Source organism: Buceros rhinoceros, unplaced genomic scaffold (genome assembly GCF_000710305.1).
Source record: "Buceros rhinoceros silvestris isolate BGI_N320 unplaced genomic scaffold, ASM71030v1 scaffold532, whole genome shotgun sequence".
NCBI lineage: Eukaryota > Metazoa > Chordata > Aves > Bucerotiformes > Bucerotidae > Buceros > Buceros rhinoceros.
This window is the reverse complement of record NW_010400417.1, coordinates 8,493-19,398: the sequence shown is the minus strand read 5'-3', so window position 1 is coordinate 19,398 and position 10,906 is coordinate 8,493. Positions and strand designations below refer to the sequence as shown.

The following is a 10,906-nucleotide window of genomic DNA, read 5'->3' as shown; positions in this document are numbered from 1 at the left end:
TCCAGACTGAATAGAAAAGAAATAGTTCTCAGAAAATAATTCATCTGCTGGTTTCAGGACTCCAGTCTCCCCTCAGTCCCCAGGTAGTCAGTGCATTTGTAAAATGCATAATGATAATGCAAAATGATAAAACAGGCTCCGCCAGCTACTTGCACCTCCTAGTTTTTCATGATCTTGGCCATTCAGATGGGCACTTTTTAGGAGCCCGTGATCTTAACTTCATTCTCTGATCTGAAGAGAGCTGTTCTGACAGGAGACATGTCGCGATCGGTTGGGACGGACGATGCGACAAGAGCTTGTGTGCACACCAAGCCTTTATTGAAATGCAATTGCAACTGCGCTGCGTTCTCTCTTATCACGTTGCTTTATAGTCTTCTAGTACATTATTCTACGTGCCCTACTTGGATTGGTTTCAAGTGCACTCTCCTCCAATCAGCTACTGACCCAGCCTCTCTGTCTCCTCCCAAAAGACACGCCTCCTGCTGATGACTGACAGCTCTCCACTTAGGCTAATTCGGCTTCTTCCCGGACCGGCCGGGGTCACGCCTGCAGAGACACATTTTGGTTGTGAATTAATAAAGCCTGGGTGACATTACAGGAGACGACAGAGTGAAAGTAAGGAGACTAGGTGCAGATCAAGGGACCCACAGCACCACACATGGGAAGGCAGAATTTATTAAATATACTACAATGAATTTAGAAAGTTAGAGCAGCAATTACTGTTTTAGGGACCGTGTGTGATCACAAACAGGGTCTCAAGGGATAAAGCAACTATAATTCAACCTTATTTAGCCCTGAAGGAATTTGCTGGCAAAGCAAGCAGCTCTGCCCCACAACAGCTTTTGAGCATGACCCAGTTCAACAGGGTGCTTCCTGACAAGCCCAGCTTAAAGCACATCTTAAGAATTTTCTTCACCAAAGATTGTGCAAAAATGCCTTGCTGATTCAGCCTAGGAGAAGAAAAAGTGCTGATGGGAACAGGATGCCTATTCCTTCTTCTTCTTTGCAATCCTGCCACATCTCCTACAGCAAAATAAGCAGCACTTGACAAGGATGAAGACAACAATGGTTGTACAGGTCAACAAGAACGCCAGAACATCCAGGCAGTGGTACTGGTACCAAGTGAGATTGTGTGCAGCTGGTCTCAGGTGCTTTGCTCCTTTGTGACGCATAACAAATTCAATCCAGAAGACAGCTCTGTCCAGAGGCTTTACTGGCTGGTCATGTTGTATCTTGGATAACTTGAGAGCATTTTCCTTATAGCTGGGTTGAAAAGAAGAAAGCAAGGAGGTTTGTCACCAGTTTCAGAAGCAACCCAGGAAGGTAGACAGCCTTGCTTTTATTTGCATCAGTGTTACTTAAATATATTTGGAACAGGCCCAGTTTACTTGTATGTGCATAAAATTGGGCTATGAACAGTCATAGAGAAAGCCAATCTTCTGCAAAGAAAAATTATTAAATTTTTGTCCAGATAATCCTTTTAAAAAAGCAATACTGAAACATTTGCAGCATTTTCTGTTCCAGTATAATATAGTGTACTGTACTGGTTTTGGCCAGGCTAGAGTTAATTTTCTCCCAGTAGCAAGTCTGGGGCTATGTTTTGGATTTGTGCTGGAAACAGAGTTGATGACACAGGGATGTTCTCACTAGTGCTGAGCAGCGCTTACGCAGAGTCAAAGCTTTTGCTGCTTCTCACAGCACCCCACCAGCAACTAGGCTGGGGGTGCACAAGAAGGTGGGAGGGGACACAGCTGGACAGCTGACCCCAACTGCCCAAAAGGATATTCCAGACCGTATGACGTCATGCTCAGCAATAAAACTAAGGGGGAGGTTGGCAGGGCGGCTGTATGCACCAGATCTCAAAGGGATCATAAAATGTAATGTAAGGAAAATCAGATTACTGATCTCTCCTTTTTGAGAAATGCTGATTCTCAGAAATTACAGACGGGTTTTATTGGAAACCAAAACTCCAGCTACTCAGTATTTTTGGTTCCTAGAAGAGCCAGCAGAATTTCTCACATCAGTAGCTCAAGATTTTAAGAACTTCATGGTACTGCAAGGCAAGAACAAAACTCACCTGGGATTGTTAATGACTGTGTTCAGTGCATCAACCAGGTCCTGTGACTTCAGTGTGATGAAATCCAGCCCAATTGCAGCTCCCTTTGCCCTCATGCGAGCAATGTTGTCATGCTGGTCAGCAAAAATGGGAATCCCAACCATCGGAATCCCATGGTAGATAGCTTCATAGATCCCATTGGTCCCACCGTGAGTAATAAAGGCCTTTGTCAAGGGATGACCTGGGACAGGGAAGGAAAGGCACATGTAACAGCAGCTGTGGCAGACTGCTTTCACAGGGACAGGAGCACTGCAGACTACGCAGGCAAATGCAGTGCTACAGGAGGGAACAGCCCTGAACTCTGGATCAGCATCAGAGCGTGCATATTTAGCTTTCACACATTCATACATATTTTAATGCAATGTGTGAATCAGCATGTTCCTCCAGATGACCCCAGAGTTACTTCAGTCCTTCTGCTGTTGTGCAGTTCTGGTTTTCACATGGTACCAGGGTCACAGCAGTCCCCTGCTGCAGCCTTGCTTAAGTCAATCATTTTGAAGAATGAGCCCTGGAGATGTAACTGCAGGGGCCAAATCCAGATCCAGAGTACACATCTTCTTTGATATTTACTCCTGCCTACAGGTGGTTCCGAGCCCTTCCAGGCAGTTGCCACCAAGCTCTGAAAGAGAGAGGCTTTTGCTTTAGAGGTCCATCCTTATAGCTAAGCTCAAGGTGCTGCCTTCTTGAGCCACTGTTCCCTACTCCCTTCACAGCCTGGCTGTATCTTCCATGGTTCTTGTACAGCCACTCACCTTAAGGTCAAAAGCAGGCTGGGAAATTAAGGCTCCAGGAGCAAACCTCTGCTTCTTAAGATGGGAAATTAATTGCAACTGCAAACATTATGTGGTTCTTTTGCCTGAACAAGCCATTTTAGTGGAAAAACAAAGAAGGAAGCAGTCTTTACAAGGGCATAATGCATCCTAGATAGAATGCCTTACCAAGAAGGTCGTTTTGGGGTATCCAGTCATAAATCCTGGTGTTGGAGCCCAGAGTTTCTGGTTTCTTTCCTTTGTACCGCCAGAGGACCTAGAACAAAGGAAGGATAAGATAAACGAAGTGCATGTGAAGTGCCCTTCTATATCACATGTAATGTAGGGCTTTATCTCAAACCCGATTACCTTTTCCCAGTAATTCAAAGAGCTTTGGCTCCGGTTCAGCTCTTTGATTAGTTATTATGTCCTTGGTTTAGTATTCGCTTAGTGTTTTTAACATTTTGGCCCATGGACGCACCTCCATGTCATTTGGTTCAGAGAAGGGGAAATGCCAGAACTCCCCATGAGGTGACTCAGCAGTCTGCCTCTCTGCAGAGCCCAGCTTTCCAGCTGTGGCACATACAGCAGAGATGCAGATAAAAAGCAGCACAGTTCAAATATTAAAGGCTCCTGAAGGCAATAGGAGTGACAAAAAACAAGGCAAATCGTTTTAGACTTGAAAGGAAATTCACCTTTTGTGGAAGCTGGCTGAGGGCTCTGGCAATCACATTAGTTTTTTCATCAGTTAGGTTGTGGACCATCGATCCAAGAGAAAATACCACAATGCCGTGTTCCCCTGAGCTCTGAACAAATTCTTCCATTTCCTAGGAGAGGCAGAAAACATGCCAAGAGTATTTACACACTGCAGATTACACAGATTTCTGTCAACAGAGAGCGTCACCTTTTTAGCTTATCAAGATGATGACCGTGTGTGAGCACGTCCGCTGACAGAAGAGCATTACAAAGACAGAACTGGCCCTGTTGCTGGGGAGAAACGGTTAGTTTCTCCTCAGGAAGGAGCAGGACAAGTTGAGACAGGTGACAGAAGCTTTGTCTTCCTGAGAGCAAGTCAGGCAGTTCAGGACACAGTTCTTTCAGAACAGGGGCAGCAGGAAGGCATCCTGTCACTGGTGTGAGAGGGCTGTACTCTGTGATGCCCTCCCTAGCATAGTCAGTCATGGTTTTGGATTTTCCTGGGACAAGGACTTTGCATTTCATAGTTCTGCAGGAAGGGCAAGTGCTTAAAACTGACAGGGGATTTCAGCATCCCAAGGTTCATTGAGTCACTACTGTCACTTGGTTAGTTAGCCAGTTCTCTATTTCATGCAATACAGCACATGTTGCTAAACAGATTTTCTACAAATCAGACCAACAGGTCTTCCTTTTTCTCAGTCTCATGTCTAATGGAGTAGTAGCATCCTAAAGAGAATGGTTGTCCATTTCCCCAGCTTAACCCCTGCTACAGGTGAGTAGAGCTTGTCTTGCTGATATCAGTGTCTGGGAGTTTCAAATTCCGCCTGAATATTGCTAGTCACAGCAGAGCATAGGCTGGAGATGCTGAGTATTTTAATCCCTTTAAGATGTCTTAAATGAAGCAACAATGAAAGTGTTTATCACTCATTTCCTTCTGCAAGTCTTGACTAAGGAATTTGTCCCATCACGGTGCCTTTTTGCATCAACTATTTCAATGTTACAGGCTGCACATGTCTGTGTCTTAGAATTAAATCATAACTACTCTGAGGTAGCGCCTAAAACACTGTATTCCCTCCTGCTGATGTCAGCTATCCTCTTTCAAGGTAGCGGGCTGTAAACCCAGCCCTCAGTTTGCACAGGTACGGACAGATTGCTAAATAGCTCTTTGCTCCCCACCGACAGCAGAACATCTTCTTTAAGAACAAGCTTTCTCAGGTCAAGGCTTGGACAGTTGATGGGGGAGAGAAACAGTTTTTGTTCTGCTGAGCAAACAACCAACCGACAGCAGAATAAAGTTGGGATACCTTTGGTAACGGCTTTGCAGGCTGGCAGTGAAGTCCTCCAACAAACTCAAAGTTGGGCAGGAAAGGGCGTGGAAATTCAAAATCCCAGTATGTCCTGATCAGCCATACCTCTGCTTTCCCCATTGTCTCACACAGGGTCGTGGGCCTTCCTGTGGACAAGGCACAAGGGCTTTTTACAACATGCACAGGAGGGGTCTTGATTGCTGTAGATTGCGAAACAGGAGCCTTACCTTTGTCTTCTGGCACTCCCAATCAGTGTAGTCTATCAAATCATGCATGACATGAAAATGTGGACAAATCCAGACCTATTCCTTGCCCTGTCCTCTGTTCGGCCTTGGCAGGTGGCCACAAACAAGGCAATATGAGCTTTAAAAGGATTTTGAACCTTCAGGATTAATTTAGAGCAGTAAAAGAGTAGGTGGGAGGCATTTAGTTTCTGTGATAGAGTGCAGTTCTTCTACCTCTGACTTTATTACTTGTGCTAATAAAAACACACTTGGAAAAGAAAACAATCGCAGAAAATTTAGTTCCAAGTCACAAATAAATGAATTGTAAAGTGATGATCACCGGTCAGGAAGGAGGAAGGTTTTTAAACAGAAGTTGTGTGGCATTTTCAAATGGTGACTCAGTCAGTGGCTGCTCAGACTACAATAAACAACAGGTACAAGCATCCTTAATTCTCCTGGAGACTGGGTCAGCTCCTTCTGACACATATTGGGAAAATTTGGCCAGATCCATAGATGCTTTGAATGTAATTTTATGCATATTCTTATTCTCTTACTGCATATACATATTCTCAGGTGCAAATTGCAGGTTGTCTTTGCAGTATTTTCTCCACAGTGTGGAAGTGGAGAGTAAAAGGCTTAGAAGTGTTGGGAGAGTAAAAGGCTTGCTTAGGAGTGTTGGTAAGTGCTAGTCCAAAGCCAGCCTAATGCAAGCAGGAACCAAGCAAAATAAGCAGCAAGATAAAAATTATCAGTAGGGTATATTCTTATACTACTCGTTCAGAGTTATAATTTATACCAGTATTTTTTTTTTTATTATTTTAACTAAAGAGCAATGAGTCCGTTACAAAGTTACTGGAGTGAGAATTGCACTACAATTGTAATTAATTATGCTCTTGCATTACAAGAGCGTAATTAAGTCTTATGTAATATTAAAAATAATCAATACAGGGAAAAGTTTGCAGAGCACAAAGGTGTTCCTGGCAAACACAGGAAGAGATTGGAGGGCAACAGAATAGGTGCCCTTGGCTTGCTGTTCGCTCATTATCTGCCTAAACATAGATATTCTGTACAAGATTCAGAGTCCATTGAACTAAAAGGTCTCTTTAATAGACTTTGAATCAAGCCTGAGTTTTACCAAGTTGGAACAAAATTTCAGGTACGTCTGTAGTTTAAGGAGACTTTCAAACTCTGAATGGTGGATGAAAGGGAAAGGTAACAAATCTTAGCATTTATTATTGAAGAATATGAACTCACACTTAGCATCCTGTACTACGTAGGGTTGCAAGATGATACCTCCTGACGGCGCATGCAATGTGTATGAAGGATGCTTTTTTTGCTCTGCAGTTGTCCAGAGACAGACAGCGTTCACAGTTACACAGCTCAGGGTTAATTCCATCCCTGTGTTGTCAGTGGGAGCTGTCTCCAGTGCCCTACACTTAAGGAATGATTTTGCACTCCAGCCTTTATCTACTACCATCTTAACTGTGGAAGTTGAAGATTGTGGAAGATGAAGAGGAAACAGTTGTCCTCTGAAAGCACTAAAATGGGCATACAGCTTACTGCAAGAGCTCACCAGCAGTATCATCATTGACAAAACTTAGAACTATGTGCTCTAAAGATACTTAAGAGGAACTACAGCAGAACTGCACTGGTGTCTGTTATGCTAGACCAGACCTAAAAGGGAAAGCACAGCCTTCATGTGACCAGAATAGGACTACTGACCCTGCTGGCCGTTGAGGAAGACAACAGCATTAAGCTCCCAAAACATTCAAAAGACACGTCCTCTGCAAGAGGTGGAACCACTCAACAGCTGCCTTACCTAAGATATTACTGTAGTAGTCATCCAATCCGTCTCGCCAAAGCTTCAAGGAAAATAAATCCATGGAAAAGTAAAAAAGGAAGTTCTGTAGTCTTTCCACAAAGGACATCTGGTCTGTCAGCCCCACTGTGCTAGCAGGCACATAAGAAGGTGGGGATGGGAGCCCACCGCACAGCCGCTCTACCACATTCGCGAAAGAGAAGCGGAAGCTGTAGACAAAAGGAATTTCTAGGATTTCTGCTACAAGCTCCCCACCTACAGATAAGGGGTCAGCGATAAGAACATCGAATTTTGCCTGCTTTAGCTTTGCTATCAGCTCAGGGTTCATCACCAAGGTGTCACAAGTCTGCTTTGACATATTCATAAAGACCTCCATGTCCTGTATAATCTTCCACATGATCTCCCAGGGGTAGAGATTAGAGATCTTGTTCATCCAGAAATCGAGGAACTCGTCCATCATAGCATCTAGGTCCTCCTGGGTAAAGGGGACTTGCAAGACTTCGAAGGTGAAGGGGGAAGAGGTATCTTGGTAGTCGATGAGCAGATTACTTGAGGGCACCAGCACAGTCACTTCATGACCCCGGAGAACAAGCTTTTCCAGCAGCACTTTCACATTGATCCAGTGGCTTGCATCAGTGGGCCAGACCACCACCTTCCCACAAAAGCCAGTGCTCCAGCAGCATGCGTAGGCCCAGAGTAGCCAGGGGAATCTTGGCCTCATTATCTCAGCGGTCTGTGTACAACGCCGGTCTGACCGTGCTGGAAGCAGTTCACTGCCTCAGTGCGCATACACTTCAGAGCCAGCAAATGAAAGTGAGATCCGCTTGGTGGCAAGCTTGGCAAGAGGACGTGTTGGAACACAAAACGGCACTCGTGGGAGGACTGGGAATGCAGGAAATCCTGTTCTGGAGTCTCTGGCAGAGCCACAGTTGATCTCGAAATGATGGCAGTTCCTGTTTCTGCTCACCACAAAGTGCAGTTCGCAGTGCGTGAGGACAAGGAGCCCTTTCCCTGTGTTGTGGTTTAATCTTGACAGGCAATTAAGCAACACCGAGCCTCTCCCTCCCCCGCAGTAGGAGCGTAAGAGGAAGGGTAAAGGTTAGAAAGCTCATTTGTTGAGATAGAGACAGCTTAATAAGCAAAAACCAAAATAAAACCAAGTAATGAAAAAAGAAAAATTGCTCACCACAAGCCAGCAAATGCCCAGCCAGTCCCCAAGCAACAGCACCCCTGCAAACTTCCTCCTCCCAGCTTTTTTTGCTAAGCACATCACATGGTATGGAGTATTTCTTTGGTTGGTTTGGGTCAGCCGTCCTGGCTGTGTCTCCTCCCAATTTGTGCAACACCAGCCTACTCACTGGGAGGACCAGTGTGAAAAACAGAAGAAACCTCGATGTTGTGCAAGCACTGCTCAGCAATAACTAAACATCCCTGTGTTACACACACTGTTTTCATCAGAAATCCAAAATAAAGCCCCATGCAAGCTACTATGAAGAAAATTAATTCTCTTCCAGCCAAAATCAGTATACCCTCATACCAGATCTTCAAGGTGAAGATACACATTCCTGTACCAAGCAGGAGCTCAGGGTAGGGAGAACACGTGAGTAGCCCATGGACTTTTTTAAAAGCTACAGGATGAACCTCATCTTACCACTTGACTACAGCCCACATCTGCTTCTTTGCCCTGTAAGAACCAACCTGCCTGTATCTCCTTATTTACTAGTTGCAAAATGGCCTGCATTTGATTCACAACTAGCCCACAGGGTGCTCTAGTTCTGTCCTCTCTATAGCCAGATGCTGTGGACTCACAGCACCGCTATTGGAAAGACGCAGTCACAGTAGAGATGACTCCAGCATCAGGCCACCCCAGGAGAAGAGACAGAATGAGGTGACTAGCACAGGTTTTGTTCACCCTGCTGCTTTTGTGCCTTCTCTTGGGAAGATGCTGCAAACTGACATCAGTGTATCCATACCATATAGTCAAGGACAGATGCTGCTGAGACAAGAGACCTGAATTCTCCTTTTGACTGTATCCTGCAGATGTAGTAGAGATGTTTGGTGCTATTGATGTGTTCAGGAAAAGAACAGGCAGCTGCTGTCTTCTGAGCCGAGGGCAAATGAGGCTCAGACTGGACCGGACCTGAGAAATCCTCCAGGAACTCATCACCACCACATGATCTTCCCTCACTAGACTGACAGTGAAGCAAGGAGTCTTTCATCGCGCTTCATCCTCATCACTTGAAAAAGCCTTTAGATAGCTCTGGGAAAGCAGCTAGGAGAGTAAGAACCCTGAAGAAGATTCCAAGGAGAAAAAGAGGTGCATGCATACACTGCAGGAGCTGGGACACTGCCCCGTTTCTGTGAGGTGCTTGCCCCTGCATTTCACACCACCTTCAGGACTGGATATACTCCAGAGTAAAGCATATCACAGTCAGGGTAGAGAACGGGTAAGTTAACACAGCTAACAAAACAGGTATTGCACATGGAGCCTTAAATGCAAAACCCCACATTTAACAACAAAAAAGACAAGACACAAGCAGCTCTGAGGCTTACACAGCAGGAGATCAGCAAACCAGGCTTCTGCCAGCACGAGATTTTCTAGTCTCTGTCAAATCTGATAAGCAACACGAGTAAACACACAGCTAGGTGCTCTAACAGCAGGATATCTTAAGAGCTTCTCTCGCAGAATTGGTGAAATATGGCTAAAATAGTGAAATATCGAAAAAAACACTTAGAGTCTCATCAATGCATGCGTTTCCCTGTTCCGGGTATTACAGTCATCACTTAGAGCAAAAGCGTAAAAATAATTATGCAACGATTATTTTAAAAAAATACAAAAACCATAAATAAATGCAAGCATCTTCTAATATTCTTTTAGACACTCCGAGAAACGCAAAGAACCCTGTCTCTGCTGAGGGCCTTTAATCGTTGCAAATTGGGCTCAGCTTCAGTCCCAGGCCTTTAAAAGACCAGAGGAGACCATTATCTCTCATTCTGAGATAAGCTAGCAAGCAAGAAGGGTGCTAGGGGAAAAAAGTTAGTAGTGTTGTATAGCTTTCTACAACCATTTTTTATTTCTACTTTAAAAGATTTGATTTGGTACTGGTGTTTGGTGGGTGTTTTGCTATTCTTAGCGTTCATCATGATTCATCTCTGAATATGACCGATGAGTTCTCCTTAAAGTGGCTTTAGCACTGTTTAGCTATGGTAGAAGTACCTGTACAGACTCAGCTGTACCAGTGTAGCAGGTCAGGATTAACAGGTAACATTTATGCTTTCCTGCATTATTTGAAACACAGGAATTCTGGAGGCAAGAGAGTGAGTTCAGGGCTGTTTTGCTCCTGATTAGCTCCTCTAAACTCCAGCTATTTACTCTTGTGTGTACAGTAGATGTAATTTCTGGGAGTAACAGCAGCCTTATGTAAAACATTGCTGTAGTATTGATCCCAGTCTCCCCAGAGAAGATAATGGTACATGATACCCTGCACAGTGTAGATGAAGATGTAATTTAGCCTTTCCAGGAAGAACACCCGATCTGTTAGCTTAGGGCGGCTGGTTCGTAGGAAGGAGGTACTGGGAGCGTCCCACGGAGCTGTTGCACTGCATTGCCTGTAGACAGGCGGGTGGTGTACATGAAGGGGATACCCAGCTTCTCAGCAAACAGCTCCCCGCTGTGTGCCAGCGGATCTGCCAAGAGGACATTGGGTGTGGATGCCCTCAGTCTCCAGCAGTGCTGGCGTAGAGTGGCAGAATCACCTCCCTTGACCTGTGAGGGTCTTCTTCTTACTTCTTCCAGTAAGGTAGCCATCTCCTTTTTGGTGATTGACACCTCAGCCACCTCAGATTGGAAGGGTGAGGGCTGTGTGACACTGAGGATGAGGAAGCACAAAGGCAGCAGCATGGTCGCCTTATGCCCCGAGACTGCAGCTGCTAGAGTGTGTTCTCCACGTTCAGCCAGTGGCTGTTGTCAGCCAGCCAGAACAACACCCTTCCTC

The 10,906-nt window shown here is 45.0% G+C and overlaps 1 protein-coding gene across 1 annotated transcript in view; it reads right to left on the bottom strand.

The window, feature by feature from the left end:
- Window positions 1–951: 951 nt before the first annotated feature.
- Window positions 952–10,906, bottom strand: part of LOC104489639 (UDP-glucuronosyltransferase 2A1-like) — a 12,537-nt gene continuing 2,582 nt past the window's right edge. Inside the window, exons 2-6 of the mRNA XM_010131825.1 lie at window positions 4,866–5,014; window positions 3,561–3,692; window positions 3,055–3,142; window positions 2,078–2,297; window positions 952–1,263 (exon numbers count right to left, since the gene is read on the bottom strand). Of these exons, the coding sequence (XP_010130127.1) occupies window positions 987–1,263; window positions 2,078–2,297; window positions 3,055–3,142; window positions 3,561–3,692; window positions 4,866–5,014 (866 nt within the window). The 3' untranslated portion in view covers window positions 952–986. The remainder of the gene's footprint in view (window positions 1,264–2,077; window positions 2,298–3,054; window positions 3,143–3,560; window positions 3,693–4,865; window positions 5,015–10,906) is intronic.